This window comes from Polyodon spathula, chromosome 5, assembly GCF_017654505.1.
Source record: "Polyodon spathula isolate WHYD16114869_AA chromosome 5, ASM1765450v1, whole genome shotgun sequence".
In the NCBI taxonomy this organism is placed as follows: Eukaryota; Metazoa; Chordata; class Actinopteri; order Acipenseriformes; family Polyodontidae; genus Polyodon; species Polyodon spathula.
The window spans coordinates 49252124-49268076 of NC_054538.1; the positions used below are offsets into that span (position 1 = coordinate 49252124).

General features: G+C 39.0%; 1 protein-coding gene across 1 annotated transcript in view; it reads left to right on the plus strand.

Moving 5' to 3' along the window:
• Positions 1 to 4346, plus strand: part of LOC121316017 — a 44234-nt gene extending 39888 nt beyond the window's left edge. The window contains exon 7 of the mRNA XM_041250693.1: positions 4160 to 4346. Within this exon, the coding sequence (XP_041106627.1) occupies positions 4160 to 4228 (69 nt within the window). The 3' untranslated portion in view covers positions 4229 to 4346. The remainder of the gene's footprint in view (positions 1 to 4159) is intronic.
• The last annotated feature ends 11607 nt before the right edge of the window (positions 4347 to 15953 follow it).

Here is a 15953-nt window from a genome sequence, read left to right on the forward strand (position 1 = left end):
TGATCCAGAGCTGCCATACCTGCTGGATACGGACACCAGCAACTTTTCGATCAGGCATGTTCTCTCCCAGCAGGGGCCGGATGGTCTTGGTGTACTATAGTCGGGGCTTGTCCAAAGCCGAGAGGTGATACTGTGTCACCCAGTGGGAGTTGCTAGCTATGGTGGCGGGGGTGCACCAGTTCCGCCATTACCTCTATGGCCTTCCATTCACCATCCGCACAGATTATGGTGCACTCCAATAGTTACTAACATTCAAGGAGCCGGAGGGCCAGGTTGCTCAGTGGATTGAGCAGCTGCAGCCCTTCGACTTCAGGGTGCAGCATCATGCTGGATCCGCCACACCAATGCGGTCACGATGGCCCTGTGCGGAGGAAGTCTGCCAGCACTGCCAGAGGAAGGAGGACCAGGAACAGGAGCTGCTGTTCGAGCAGCAGGGGGAGGAGGCCCTGCTGTCTCTCGGCTCATCTGGTAGTGACTCAGGACCTACTTGGAGTCAGCTGACCATCACCGAGGCAACGGAATGGCAGCAGCTCCAGGAATAGGATCCCGATCTCATCTCTGTGTTGCAGCGGGTCGAGCAATGGCAGCGCTCCCCTTCGGGGGCAGTCACCATGCAGTCCATTGCCACCAAGGGGTTCTGGTCACAGTGGCCCCGCATCGTGGTCCCAGATGGAGTGATGCAGCGCTGATGGGAGGCTTGGTCAGGACAGCGGTCTCACTGGCAGGTGATAGTGTCCCGGGGCCTTCAGTCTACCATGCTACAGCTGCACCATAGCACCCCTGATACAGGCCACTTTGGAGTCAACAAAACATTGCACTCCAACAGGGCTTTTACTGGGGGCGATGCCGCCGCGATGTGGAGGACTACTGCCGCCATTGCGACAGCTGCACTGTTAGGAAGGGACCGGCAAACCAATCCTGCAAAAGCAGTTTCCCGTCGGCAGCCCTATGGAGATGGTTGGAGTCGACATCCTGGGCCCCTTTCCCTGCTCCGAGAGAGGAAACCGATTTATGTTAGTCGCCATGGACTGTTTCCCAAAGTGGACCGAGGCGTACGTCCAGCCAAACCAGGAGGCGGTGAGAGTAGCAGAGGCACTACTGGAGGGGTTCATCTGCTGGTTTGGGGTTCCCCTGGAGATTCACTTGGACCAGGGGCGGAACTTTGAGTCATGGCGGACTTGTGCCTACAGCTGGGAATACACAAAACCCGGACCACTCCATGACCCCCCCAAAGCAATGGATTGGTGGAGCGGTTCAACCAGACGTTGGCGACCCAGTTGGCCATCACCAATGCCAAGTACCAGCTGGATTGGGACTCACAGCTACCCCTGGTTCTTCTGGTGTGCCGCTCCGTGGTGCAGGAGTCCAATAACTGCACCCTAGCCCTGCTGATGATGGGTAGGGAGCTGTGGACCCTGGCTATGTTGGTGTTCGGCCGGCCACCCAACACGGAGGTACATCCCCATGGACCTGTGTGTGCCCGTAGGCTCCAGGATGGACACTGCCCACGACTCCGTCTGGGTACAACTCCAGGCAGCGGGCTGCCACCAGAAGCAGAACTACGACAATCAGGAGAAGGGGAGGCCATTTCGGGCAGGGGAGCTAGTTTGAGTGTTCCAGCCAATGAAAAGTGGGACCATTGCCCGAAACTGTACAGTGCCTGGATGGGGCTCTGTCGGATGTTGGAGCCTCTGGGAGAGGTGACCTACCGATTCTGCACAGTGGCTGGAGGGTGGTGCTCCATCGTGACTGGCTCACTCCCTACCAGCCAGCGACGTGCAGAGGACTGTGAATAAACTTGCTGGATAGCCCGGTGGGCCACCTGCCAGAGCCACCACACCAGCGGACCCTCCCAGCTCAACAGCCACCCTGCAAGGAGCTGTTGCACCAAGACCATGGAGGGTGTACACCAGACCCCGCCATTTCCTGGATTGAAGAGCCTCTTGGGGCAACGAGGACTAGAGGGGGGGTTGTGTAACGGTGGGTGCCACAGCTGCCAGGCAGGGACTTTCCCAGATCCCTAGGCTAGAGAGTTTCCCCACAGCTGCTGGGCAGGGACTTCGAAAATCTCTGTTTTGTCTCCTTCTTGACATCTCTACTATATATATATATATATATATATATATATATATATATATATATATACAGTGCCTTGCAAAAGTATTCAGACCCCTGACCAATTCTCTCATATTACTGAATTACAAATGGTACATTAAAATTTTGTTCTGTTCGATATTTTTTTTTAAAACACTTAAACTCAAAATCAATTATTGTAAGGTGACATTGGTTTTATGTTGGGAAATATTTTTAAGAAAAATAAAAAACTGAAATATCTTCCTTGCATAAGTATTCAACCCCTACACATTAATATTTGGTAGAGCCACCTTTCGCTGCAATAACAGCTTTAAGTCTTTTGGGGTAAGTATGTATCAGTTTTGCACACAGTGTCGGGGTAATTTTAGCCCATTCTTCTGGGCAGATTTGCTGCAGGTTGTTCAGGTTGGTTGGACGACGCACAGATTCTCAATGGGATTGAGATCAGGACTTTGACTGGGCCACTGTAGGACATTCACCTTTTTGTTCTTGAGCCACTCCAATGTTGCTTTGGCCTTGTGATTGGGATCATTATCCTGCTGAAAGGTGAATTTCCTTCCAAGCTTCAGTTTTTTAGCAAACTGAAGCAGATTCTCTTGCAGTATTTTCCTGTATTTTGCTCCATCTATTCTTCCTTCAATTGTAACAAGATGCCCAGTCCCTGCTGATGAGAAGCATCCCCACAGCATGATGCTGCCACCACCATACTTCACTGTAGGGATGGTGTGTCTTGAGGCATGGGCAGTGTTAGGTTTGCGACACACATAGCGCTTTGAGTTTTGGCCAAAAAGCTCTATCTTGGTCTCATCTGATTACAAAACCTTTTCCCACATCGCAGCTGGGTCACTCTCATGCTTTCTGGCAAACTCCAGACGTGCTTTCCGATGGTACTTTTTGAGTAACGGCTTCTTTCTTGCCACCCTCCCATACAGGCCAGTGTTATGCAGAGCAGTTGATATGGTTGACTGGTGCACCATTACTCCACTCCCAGCCACTGAACTCTGTAGCTCCTTCAAAGTGATTGTTGGCCTCTCTGTGGCTTCTTTCACAAGTCTCCTTCTTGTTTGAGCGCTGAGTTTTGAGGGACGGCCTTTTCTTGGCAGTGCCTGGGTGGTGTGATGCAGCTTCCACTTCCTGATTATTGATCCAACTGTGCTCACTGGGATATCCAAACACTTGGATATTATTTTGTACCCTTTCCCTAATCTATGCATTTGTATTACTTTATCTCTAACTTCTGTAGAAAGCTCTTTGTTCTTCATTTTCAATCAGATTCACAGCCTTACCAATGATCCTTCAACAGTGGGGTTTTTATCCAGAAAATGTGACAGCAACTTTAATGGTTCACAGGTGGAGGCCAATGGTAAGGTAATTGTGTCCTCGTTGGGGCAATTTCTTTCATCGGTGCAAACTGGGAGCTTCCACAGCACAGGGGTTGAATACTTATGCAAGCAAGATATTTCAGCTTTTTATTTTTCTTAAAAATATTTCCCAACATAAAACCAATGTCACCTTACAGTAATTGATTCTGAGTTTCAGTGTTTAAAAATCAAATATCAAACAGAACGAAATTTAAATGTACCATTTGTAATTCAGTAATATGAGAGAATCGGTCAAGGGTCTGAATACTTTTGCAAGCCACTGTGTGTGTGTGTATATATATATATATACACACACACACACACTAGTCACAACCAATTATATAAAAGCACATTCAGAAAAGTATGGTTTCAATTTAGATTTAAAAGAATCCAATGTTTCAACCTGCCTATGTAACCGGAATAGAGATCCACAACCGAGGAGCACAAAAGCAAAAAGTTCTTGCTCCAGATGATTTAAGAAGGCTTTTCGGAACAAGTAAAAATTCAGCATTTCTTACATTATTCTGTAGGAATAGCCTTAAAGCTATTACAGGAACTTTAAAATCAATCTGGTGGCTCGCTGGTAACCAATGTAAGGACCTAAGTGATGGATGTGTATGAGAAAACAGTGTGGCAGCTGTGTTCTGGACTTCTAAGTTTTTTACATCTGATTATTTATGTATTTGCTTATTCGTTTATTTCAGATTTGGGGAAAAGAAGTAACCACAGAAAACCAAACCACCAGTCAGCCAGAGACAGTGTCACTTCAGTAGAATTCTGAGGGGAAGCCCAGGAAAGAGATTGCAGTGCCGTTTATATATTGATTTGATAATGGTTTTACAACCCATTAATGGGGTGATTTTCATTATATTGTAAATGATACTTTTCTGCAAAAACACCAATATAACTTAACTATAAATAAAGTAACTTCATTCTAAGCTCTTTGTTTCTTTCTCAGAATGATAATTTAAGTGCTCAAAAAGTGTGCCTAAGCTACTTTTTGTATACTGTGTAATGCTATAGGTAAATGGGACAGCCTTAATTTTTAGGCTTAATTTTTAGGCTATCATCTGAGCACCAAATCTGGTAAGAAAAGTCAATCCCTGGTAGAGATCATTTTCACAGTGTTTCTGGGATATTCATTGACAATATGGTAAAATATAAACGTGATATTAAACAGTAATATCAAGTTAATATTAATATTTTAAAAAGTTAGGGGAGGTGGTAAAACAAATAGCAATGAGTTTTATACTTTGGAGTAACACAAAAGTGGTATCAGTGCATTGAGAACAAGACCTGTGTTTTTATTTAATGTATCATAGTGTGGGGTAATATGATCATGTGACATTATCAGAGGTCAAAGGTCATGTCATGTTTAGAGCTGTTTTTGACCTTTTTGTGTTTAAATGGCATAAAAATTGATCATAATATTCCTCAGATTATCTCAGTACCAAATATATATTTTCTATATCTTACTGTTTGTCAGGGTGTCAAATGTCCCTTTTTGTAAACAAATGTATTTTTCAAACATTCTGTAAAAATGTCAACCCACGGTGTCGAATTCTGATTACCTGAAAACCGTGGAAGTTATAAGGATTACAACCTGGCTGGATTTTAAAAGCTACGTTTGAAAATGTAGCAGCCCTTTAACGCTAGAACGACCGCGTTTATACGCATACCTAGAACAACCATGAGCGGTCAATTTGACCGGCGTATTAAAAACACTTGAATATAAAAGTTGTAGATTTATTGAGGAATGTCATATAAAGCATCTACACAAATGAGACATTGTAAATAAGCAGACATTTGAAAAGAAATGTGTTTCTATACAGATATATTACATAAAGCACAACCTCAAAAAACTGTAAAAAATGAAATAAACAAATATTTGTAAATAAATGTGTATAAATAGGTATATCATGTACATCCAAAAGTGTACAACTGAAACAATGTAAATAAGTATAAAAAATTAAAATAGATGGGTTTATATTACCTACATAACAAAGTGCATATATACAACCAAAGCTATGCGTTTATACACAGGCATACTATAATTGAAATTACATGAATAAACATTTGAACAGAATGGGCTTCATTTACAATCGTTTACAAAGTCTAAGTGCTGCACAAATCACACAGATACTGCACTTTTTAAAATATGCAGTGTACTTTGCGCATGTAATAGTGCAGCAGTACAGTACCTATAGAAAGTCTACATCCCCTTGAACTTTTTTCACATTTTGTTGTGTCAGTGCCTCAGAGTTTCATGCATTTAAATGAGGATTTTTTTCCACTTATCTACAGACCATACTCCACACTGTTAAGGGAAAAAAAAATTTATTGAGAAAAAAATTATTAGTCTCCACCCCCCTGAGTTAATACTTGGTGGAAGCACCTTTGGCAGCAATTACAGCTATGGGTCTGTTGGGATAGGTCTCTACCAACTTTGCACACCTAGATTTGGCAATATTTGACTATTCTCCTTTACAAAACTCTTCAAGCTCTGTCAAGTTCCTTGGGGAGCATTGATGGACAGCAATCTTCAAGTCATGCCACACATTTTTGATTGGATTTAGATCAGGGCTCTGACTGGGCCACTCAAGGACATTTACCTTTTTGTTCCTTAGCCACTCCAGTGTAGCTTTGGCTGTGTGCTTTGGGTCGTTGTCATGATGAAAGGTGAACTTCCGTCCCAGTTTCAGCTTTCTTGCAGAGGGCAGCAGGTTTTCCTCAAGGACTTCTCTGTACTTTGCTCCATTCATTTTCCCTTCTGTCCTGACAAGTGCCCCACTCCATGCTGATGAGAAACATCCCCATAACATGATGCTGCCACCATCATGCTTCACTGTAGGGATGGTGTTCTTTGGGTGATACACTGTGTTGGGTTTGCGCCAAACATGACGCTTTACATTTAGGCCAAAAAGTTCCATTTTAGTTTTGTCAGACCACAAAACTTTTTGCCACATGGCTACAGAATCTCCTGAGTGTTTTTTTGCATAGTTCAAACAGGATTCAAGGTGGGCTTTATATTCAAGGTGTTTGATATTATTTATACCCATCCCCTGATTTGTGCCTTTCAACAACTTTGTCCCAGAGTTCTTTTGAAAGCACCTTGGTGCTCATGGTTGAGTCTTTACAGGAACTGCTGAATTTATCCTGAAACCATGTGAATCACTACAATTTAATACAGATGGAGGCCACTTAACTTGATGTGTGATTTTGAAGGTGATTGGTTACACCTGAGCTAATTTAGGGTTGCTATTACAAGGGAGGTGGACACTTACCCAACCAAGCTATTTCAGTTTGTATTTTTAATTCATTTTCTAAACATTTCTAGAATATTTTTTTCTCTTGGCAGTTGTGGGGTAGGGTGTGCAGATAAATGAAAAAAATATTTGTAAAAGTTGAATGGCTTTGCGCAATATATCTGTCTTCTAAACGTCCACAGGTAGATTGGAATCACTACATGACACACAATTAGACACAAATGTCACCTGACCCTCTCCTGACTTTCATTGCACATTCCACAGTACTAGCACTGCCTTAGAGAATGGAACCTGAAACGCTAGACTGAGAAACCACTCATATAATAGAATGGGCAACTTAACTTACACATGTACGGCATGGTACTGCAAGTGGGTTTTCATTTGATGTATGTGCGTATGTCATGGTGCTGAAGAGGTAAAATTAAAAATAGTCAAAATTATTGCCTTGGTCATTCTACTGTTAAACATGCCTAAAACAGGACAAATTAAGAATAAACCTGTATTAAATGGCTTTGTTAATTAAGAGGCAATTGAGGCTTATCTTTGCCTGCTGTCATTCTTAAGCACAAAGTATTGTAGTAACTGAGTGAAAATCTAATGCTTATTCAAGGGTTGTTCCTTAGTAAAATGTCAAAATGAGAATAGAGAATATATCTCCACATACTAGTAATGAAAAAAAAATAAACCCTGTCAAATATCCTTCCCCTTAAGAGGAAGTTTCTGCTTCTGATTTTTCAAACCCCTCAAATCTGTACCTTGAGAGGTAGTCTGTATTTTTGTACTGGCTACCTGCCTAATGTCTTACTTCGAATCAAAAGGGCTGTAGAGCCAGGTACCAACAAGTAATGCATGCATTCTTGTCATGCAACCTATTAATCCACATAAGGGGCTGGTGATCAGTGACCAAGGTAAAACTAGTTCCTAAGAGATAGTATCTCAGAGATTCTAATGCCCATTTTACCAACAAGCACCCTTTCTCGATAGTGTTGTATCTCTGTTCTCTGGGGAGTAGTGTTCTACTGAGATAGAGTACAAGGTGTTCCTCCCCTTCCCTTTCCTGACATAGCACAGTCCCTAGTCCCACCTCTGTCTGCACTAGAAATGGCTTGTTGCAGTCTGGATTGATTAATACAGGTGAGGAGGTCAAGGCCTATTGGAGGTTATCAGAAGCCTTTTGACACTCATCTGTCCTGTTGTTTGTTTCTCTTTGTTTTGACACCCCTCTGTCCAGTTCACTTTGTTTCTCTTTGTTTTGACACTCCTCTGTCCAGTTCACTTGGTTTCTCTTTGACTTCTGTATTAAATCTATTACAAAAACAATTAAATTATCAATTCAAAAAAAAAAAAAAAAAAAAAAAAAAAAAAAAAAAGTTAGAAAAACACAACAGCCATTTAAAGTGGTGATATCAAACACAAAAGCCCAAGTTCAGAGAAGCAATTGGGGCAACCTTGTCAAACATCAAGCAAATAGACACAATTGGAAAGGTGCTGGGGCCCAACATTCACACAATTGTTGCTTCTAACTTGGCTTCTTTTTTTGATCGCTCAAACTTAACATTGAAATGCTCATTCCCTTATCAGCTGGGTTGTAACCAGAATAAATATGCTGAGACACATATGTGCCAAGTGTAGCTGGGACTGCAATTATGACCCTTCCTAGTCCTATCGCACCCCTACAAGCTATCTCAACTATGCCACTCTCTGATATAGGTTTTATGTTACAGAGCTAGAGGGACACTCTATACCCCAGATACATATCCAATCGTTATCAGGTTTCTACAACAGGCCTCCTCAATTGAATGAGCTCACATACAAGAATGCAGTTTAAAAAAAGGTTTAATAAAAAAAAGAATAACTTAACAGCAGTCATCAAGTACAAGTCAGTGAACGTAGTATATATATATATATATATATATATATATATATATATATATATATATATATATATATATATATATATATATATATATATATATATAGTAAGATAGCAGGGAGGGGGTTAAAATTCCTCCCTGCTAAAACATGTGAAAATGCACTGTGGGTGAATGGGCTAAGGGTTTTTGAATTGTGTTAATTGTTTTTATTGTTTAGTTAATCCCCTGCACTTGGTGCTAATTGTAAACTGGAGCCAGGTGCAGGGTATTTAAGAGAGGCAGCCAGACTGATCAGGGCTGCTGAGGAAAGAGCCCGAGGGTGAGGGTGAGGGTGAGGGTGAGGGTGAGGGTGAGGGTGAGGGTGAGGGTGAGGGTGAGGGTGAGGGTGAGGGTGAGACAGAGACAGAGACAGAGACAGAGACAGCAGTCGTATCGAAGGAAGGTATTGTGTGGAACGTTAGTTTGAGTTTTTGTGTGACAGGTAAACGGCTTAGCTGTCCTGTGGTTTAGTGAGGATCCGGTCTATGTTTAGTCAGAGCTCCAAGAGGGAACTAGGTGTTTTGTTTTCATTTCTGTGTTTATTAAAAAGTGTGCGTCAGCGCCATAAAAATCAGTTTTAGTCTTGGGTCTACTTTAAAGGGGCAACGAACATAGTAAGTTGCAAGGATCTTTTACTATATATTATATACAGTATGTATATACAAGAGAATGAATAATAGATGCAATACTGGAAACCGCCACAAGGCCCTACCAACTGAATGTTAAAGGTTCTACTAATATGATAGATGATAATTATAATACTAGAAATCTTAAACAAGAAAATACACAAGAGCTGCAATCAGAACCGTCTTAGATTTGAATAAAGAACCTCTCCCAGCATGTACTCACTTGGGGTGAAATAAAAGAAAGAAAATTACAATTATTAGTGTATCAAGAAAATCAAAAGTGCATTAACAGAAAATAACTCCTAAATATGTATATTAAAATAAACTTAACAGTGCACACAAAACCAAACTAATATCAATTCTCAAATAGACGTGAAGCACAAACTATAATCACTGCAAACAAGACAAAACTCACCCCTCTGAAATATCCTACAGCGCTGGGAGAGGTTCAGGGAGAATTGACGTAGCTTTTGTTATACATGTACAAAACAATTTGACTTTAATACTGCAACATGGTAGAAACACCATTCGTAATACCAGTGGTTTGAGCACAAAGCGTAGTTCTAAACAAAGCACTTATAATAAATACAAGTGAATCTAAACAGAAAGAGAAGTTATAAAAATAGATACTAAAAAAAAAACATATATAAGAAACAGTGGCTGTGCACGCTCCTAAAATACAAAATAATTCACAATATTAGGCACACCATGAAAACATATTTAATTATATTAAAAACAAAACAACTTCCGGATTGCTTTACCCCAGTGAGTTAAATTACCGTGGCCACACACAAAGGGATAATTGTCCTGCTTGCCCTGAAGAGGTTAAAAATGCATCAAGCAACCGGCACAATAAACTTAACATGTTAAAAAGATCACACAAGAAGAGAAATGCAAATGGTGTGGGGCTTACCTTTAACAAACAAGGACATAGGCTGGCAGTCCTGATCAAGAAAATAGTTTTGAGGTCAGGAGCAGCCAAATGAACACAGCTTTTATATTGAAAGTAAATTGGATGCAATTAACACACAATTAAATATTAGTTAGCAGTAGTCCTACCTGCTACACAATGAAAGTGCTCAACACAGACTGAAGTGTTCTTGATTATCCTTACAAGCACTACTACAGAGAGAAAGACAGACAGGGAATGGGAGAGGCGTCATCACAGGCGCAGACAAGTATATTTTGGGAAGACACACGGACAACATGCAGGTAAGGCACAGGTAGATCAGGGCACACATGGACAGACATTTAACCCATACATACAAGAATATATGAAAGAGCATGAAGCAATATATATCCAACAATGAAGATGATGAACAAGATCAATAATGGCAACTAGTGCAAGGGATAAAGAGAATGCAAGGTAAGTGTATGGGAAGTGACAGATCCAGGGCTGGGGTGTTGGAGCCTTCTTTTTGGTTGTGCATTGGCAATGTTTTTTGCTGCAGATGTGGCTTTTGAGCTGATAAGGGAATGGTCACAATCCCCTTGAAGTTGTACAAACAGCATTTCAATGTGAAGTGTAGCGATCAAAAAAAGGAGCCAAGTTAGAAGCAGCAATTGTGTGAATGTTTGGACCCAGCACCTTTCCAATTGTGCCTGTTTGCTTGATGCTTGACAAGGTTGCCCCAATTCTCATAACTTGGGCTTTTGTGTTTGATATCATCTCTTTAAACAGCTGTTGCGTTTTTCTAACTTGTTTTTTTACATTGACAATGTTTTTGTTATAGATATCACTTATTTTTTTACTTGATCAAATAATGAATAAATCGAGGGAAAGCTGTTGGAGAATGTGTATGGTAAATAAATAGACAGACAGACAAGACAAGAGAGTAATAAGTAGAGTAATATAAGAGAAATGAGAAAAGGTTTGAAAGTAAAGTAATGGTAGAAGGGACTTTTGGAGAGTATTGAAAGTGTAAACATTATATTGTATCTGTTGCAAATGTACATCCATGAGTGGTAAAAACAATATTTTGTCTATTTTAGTAGGTATTGATATATTGGTATTTACGTAGGTACAAAACAACAATGTTATGAATGGTTAAAGGTACATATGCATGTCAGTGATAAAGGGTAGTATAATAACACATTTTAATGCTGAAAAAAACATTATTCTCCTTGTTATAGAGGTTTTATGAAGTTAGGCCAATGTAAGGCATGTGTAAAGCATTAGATCTCTTGATAAAAGGCCACGTCCATGTTCTTTGCATCTGCTGGCCATGGTTTGACTTCAATGAGTGCATCATTTGCATGCCCCCATTTTCCAGTAGCACCCACGGCAATAAAAGACACATAGTGACCTGAACACCCTGTCCTTAGTGTATAATAATGGAAGATAACTGGTCATTCCTATTGTCCACGGCAATTTTGCTCTTCTGCACAGCAGTAAACTTGGCATTGTGTCGCTTTGTAATGGTCCTGTCTGGTTTGGACTGCAATCATACTTCCTGCTGACCGAATAAGTTCACATTTCATGATTGGAGAAGTTTTGCATTGCCTACATTTGCTACAAAGAATTGTTGCCCATTTGTCATTTCTATGAATGAGTTCTTCCAAACACATGGAATCTGTACCGACAGGTACATGTAGAGGGTAAACATGCAACACCTGTCGGTTTGATGAGCAGTAGTTATATCTAGTACATAGAATGTCATAACTGAAACCATGCAAGATACTTCAGGACACATTTCAGACAATTTGGTGAGAGACTCTGCAACCTCTATTGAAGGGTTCTCCTACAAAGTGACAAATATCCACAGTAGTTAGAGATGCAATGGATGTCAAGTATTCATAGTTGTGAACAATAGCCTCTTGTTGACTGTGTTTTAATGAATCCTTCAGAGGCTGCAAGTGAAGAAGGAACTGCAAAGCTGCATTTGCAGAGCATGAGGTAAAATTTGGGTTGCTGAAGCCTCTGAATGAATGTGTAACTGCAAGTGCTCTCTTAGAAGATTGAGGCTTTGCTGTTCCTGAACATTAGTGATGGCTTGGTGAATGAAATGTGCTCAATCTTTTATCTTGTGTCCCTTGTGCATGTTGGTCTCCTTCAAACTTATCAACTTAGGGCAATAAATCCCTCTGAGCCTATTGTACTCTGCAACTGCAGTTTGAGGTGCCTTAATGCATGTGGGGTGAAAAAGTTAATATGTTAACACTGCTTAAGGATGTAACTCTGGAAAGTGCAACAAAACTTTGTCCATATGAGGAAATGGAGTTACCAAGATCCATCCTGTTTTTAGAGTCATACCCTGGTGTTTGTGAATGTGATTGCATGAGCACCAATGACTGGGAACTGCTCTTGAACAATGTAGACTATGTCCATGATTTCAAACTTTGAGCGTGAACGGTCAAAGGTATGGGTGACTCCTTTGTTAAATGAGATGGTTATGGTTTTGGCCATACTTGTGTTTTCCAGATAGTAGGAAACAGCTTGAAGTGTCCCTATTGCCCCATTGATGAGACCATTGGCAATGTCAATATTCTTGCGAAGCACCAGTTTGCAGCATATTTTGACTTGTATGGTAGCTTCCAGTCCAGCTGTACGACTGCAGTCAGCCTTATAGGCATTCATTTTTTTCAGCACAATTCTCAGGAAGTTACAAGGGCAGTCCACAGTCCATAAGATGAATGTCTTCTCCAGGCATACGATCAAGCATGGCAGTCTGGATCTGTTTACAGGCATCTACAGTAGTCATGATTAGCAGTGGGAGAAAACCACTTCAGCAAGTACAGTAGAATCTGTCAGAACTCACGGACGCTGTATCTATTACAGGTACTAATGAGAGCAAAATAAATACAAAAGAAAAACAAGGGAAATGCAGATCTTTTCAAGAAAGCTGGGAGTCTTAGTATAAATGGATTTTATATTTATAAACGCTGCAATAACAGTTCTGCTTGTGAAGCATCCACACTATAATTTGACAGAACAGGTGATTTATTTGCACTGTGCAGGACCTTATTTTTTCCCATTGGTGCCTTAGCCCCGCAGCACTCATAGAATCGTCGCCTGTGCACCTATTATCAGTAATTAAAGGCTGGTTTTCAAACAAACTGATTATCGCTTACCAATACTGTATTGGTATAAGAAAAGTGTGTTTTTAAAAAAGTAATTTCAGCTTTCAATCATTTAGAATATGCTGAAGATAATGTAAACAACACCAAGCTACAGACAGGGAGTCCCAAGCTTTAAATGTGTTACTGTTTATAAATAAGAACTCAACTTTATTATGAATATTGTGTTATTATGTTTTAAGCAACATACTACAATAGTGTTTATTATGGTAATTGTTGGTTTATTAGTTTTAAAATGTTTAGTAAAACATAACCTATTGTTTGACCAACCAGCCCCCTTTGCTAATGACATCTTCAGTCAGGGTCATAACCAAGTATAAATCTCCACATTTTTGTAAAATGACTTTACACTTACTTCTAAAGATGCAACGCATTTCTGTAAATTCAAACAGTAAACTTCACATCCCACGCAGAGGGAGAACACAAACGGAAAACACCATTAAGTGGGGTTGGCATTGCAAGGGAGATGACGGGAGGTTTCACAGTTCTGATCGAGTGACTGTTTTCTAAGAATTATTTGTGAATGCTTATTCACCATTGCTACACCCTGTTAGAAAGTTGCATTTTTAAAAAAAAATTATTCATCATTTAATCATAATTTACAAGATTAAATACACTACTACACTCCTCCTGGGCTCTGCTATAATAGGGTCAAACGACTGTGATACTGCACGTCGATTGGCTCAGTGGATGTGTCGGATTTTGCTAAATTAGAAGCCTGGCGTATAGTGAGTTATGGAAAGAAACGATCATTTGAGTTGTATTTAACATGGTGTATATCGTGTTTTGAGGACAAAGGAGCAATGCGTCCCCCACCTTGGATGGAACTCATGACATTCCAATCAAGAGCACAGTGCTTGAACCACTACTCCACATCTGCTACAAGTGAAGAAACACTAATGTCTGTCTTGTTGTGTACTTTAAAAAAAAAAAAAAAAAAATTACATGAAATGTACTTTTTGTATAGGTATACAAATATAAACATTAATTTCTACATTTATTTATTTAAAAATATTTATTTCTAAATATATTTATTCCTCTATGCATTTTTTAAATAATTTATTTATTTCTACCTAAAAAATTCTTGTTTTATTTATTTTTAATTAAACGAGGAACTGCAGGATATTTCAGGTTTAAAAAAACAAAACAAAAACAAAACATTAAGTATTTTTTATTCTTCTGTATTCTGCTTAGAACCCATTTTTACATATGTATCTCTATGACCTAAAACACCATACAATACTTCCTGTAATTTTTTATTCTAAAATATTGATGTCTGGGCAAATTACAAACATTGTTTCAGCTGAGTGATTGCAATGACGTAATACACATTTCTTATCAGGGGAATCTTATTACTGATAAAAATAAAGAAATAAAAAAGAACGTATCTGATTTCATAAAATGTAATCTGCTTAAATCTACTCAGCCAACTTACAATTTTCATGTTTTTTTTACATGCAGTTACTCATTTATACAGTGGGGTTTTTAACTGGACCAATCTAATTACCACACTAGCGTATCACCCACCTGGGATTAAACTTGCCCCCTTTCGGTCAAGCGCACACTGCTCTAACCACTACTCCATATATGCTACAAGTGAAAAAACACCAATGTCTCATTGTGTGTGTGTGTGTGTGTGTGTATATATATATATATATATATATATATATATATATATATATATATAATATATATATATATATATATATATATATATATATATATATATATATATATATATATATATATATATTTTTTTTTTAAATGAAACTAATATATATCTATATATATATATATATATATATATATATATATATATATATATATATATATATATATATATATTTATATGCTTAAAACATACTTTTGTATAGGTATACAAATGTCAATTGCTCTGGATAAAAGCATCAGCCAAATCAATTAACACTAGAAGGACTGGAGATATACTCATACCTAGAAACCCTGCAGCAACTGAACATAGATAAATAAACTTAAAAAAAAAAACATTTTACAGAAGCACACAGCACAAGAAGTTATAACAAAAAGTATCATTAATATAATTAACATTTATAATATAAACATTCATTTCTACATTATTTAATTTTTTTTCTAAATATATTTATTCCTCTCTTTTTAAGCATTTATTTATTTCAACCTAATAAATTATGCCTTTATTTAATTTTTAATTAAATGAGGAACTACAGTTTATCAGTAAGCAGAGATTTAGACAAGGAAACTACATGCTACTCTTGTGTACAATTCCATTCTATGGTATCCAAACAGGAAATGAGATATTTTCAAACAAGAAATAGAGCATTTCTAGAATCAAGCAGAACCTTCCTTTTCAGCAAAAGCTGGTCAGGCTTGGAAGTAAGCTTAAAAAATGTATGCCTTTCAACAACTGCACAGTGGCACAATGGGTTAAGACTGCGTGCTCTGCAAGGACACCATGTTTCAAGTTTAAAGCATGGCAATTTTATTTATTTTATTTTTTTCTGCAAAAAGTGCTGTTTTAAAACATAAATACATTGTTTAATATAAATGGTGTAGATATCAAACTGCTTGTGATCCCTGGTTTATTTTGATGCTGACCAAGTTGTGGAATCCAGTTATTTA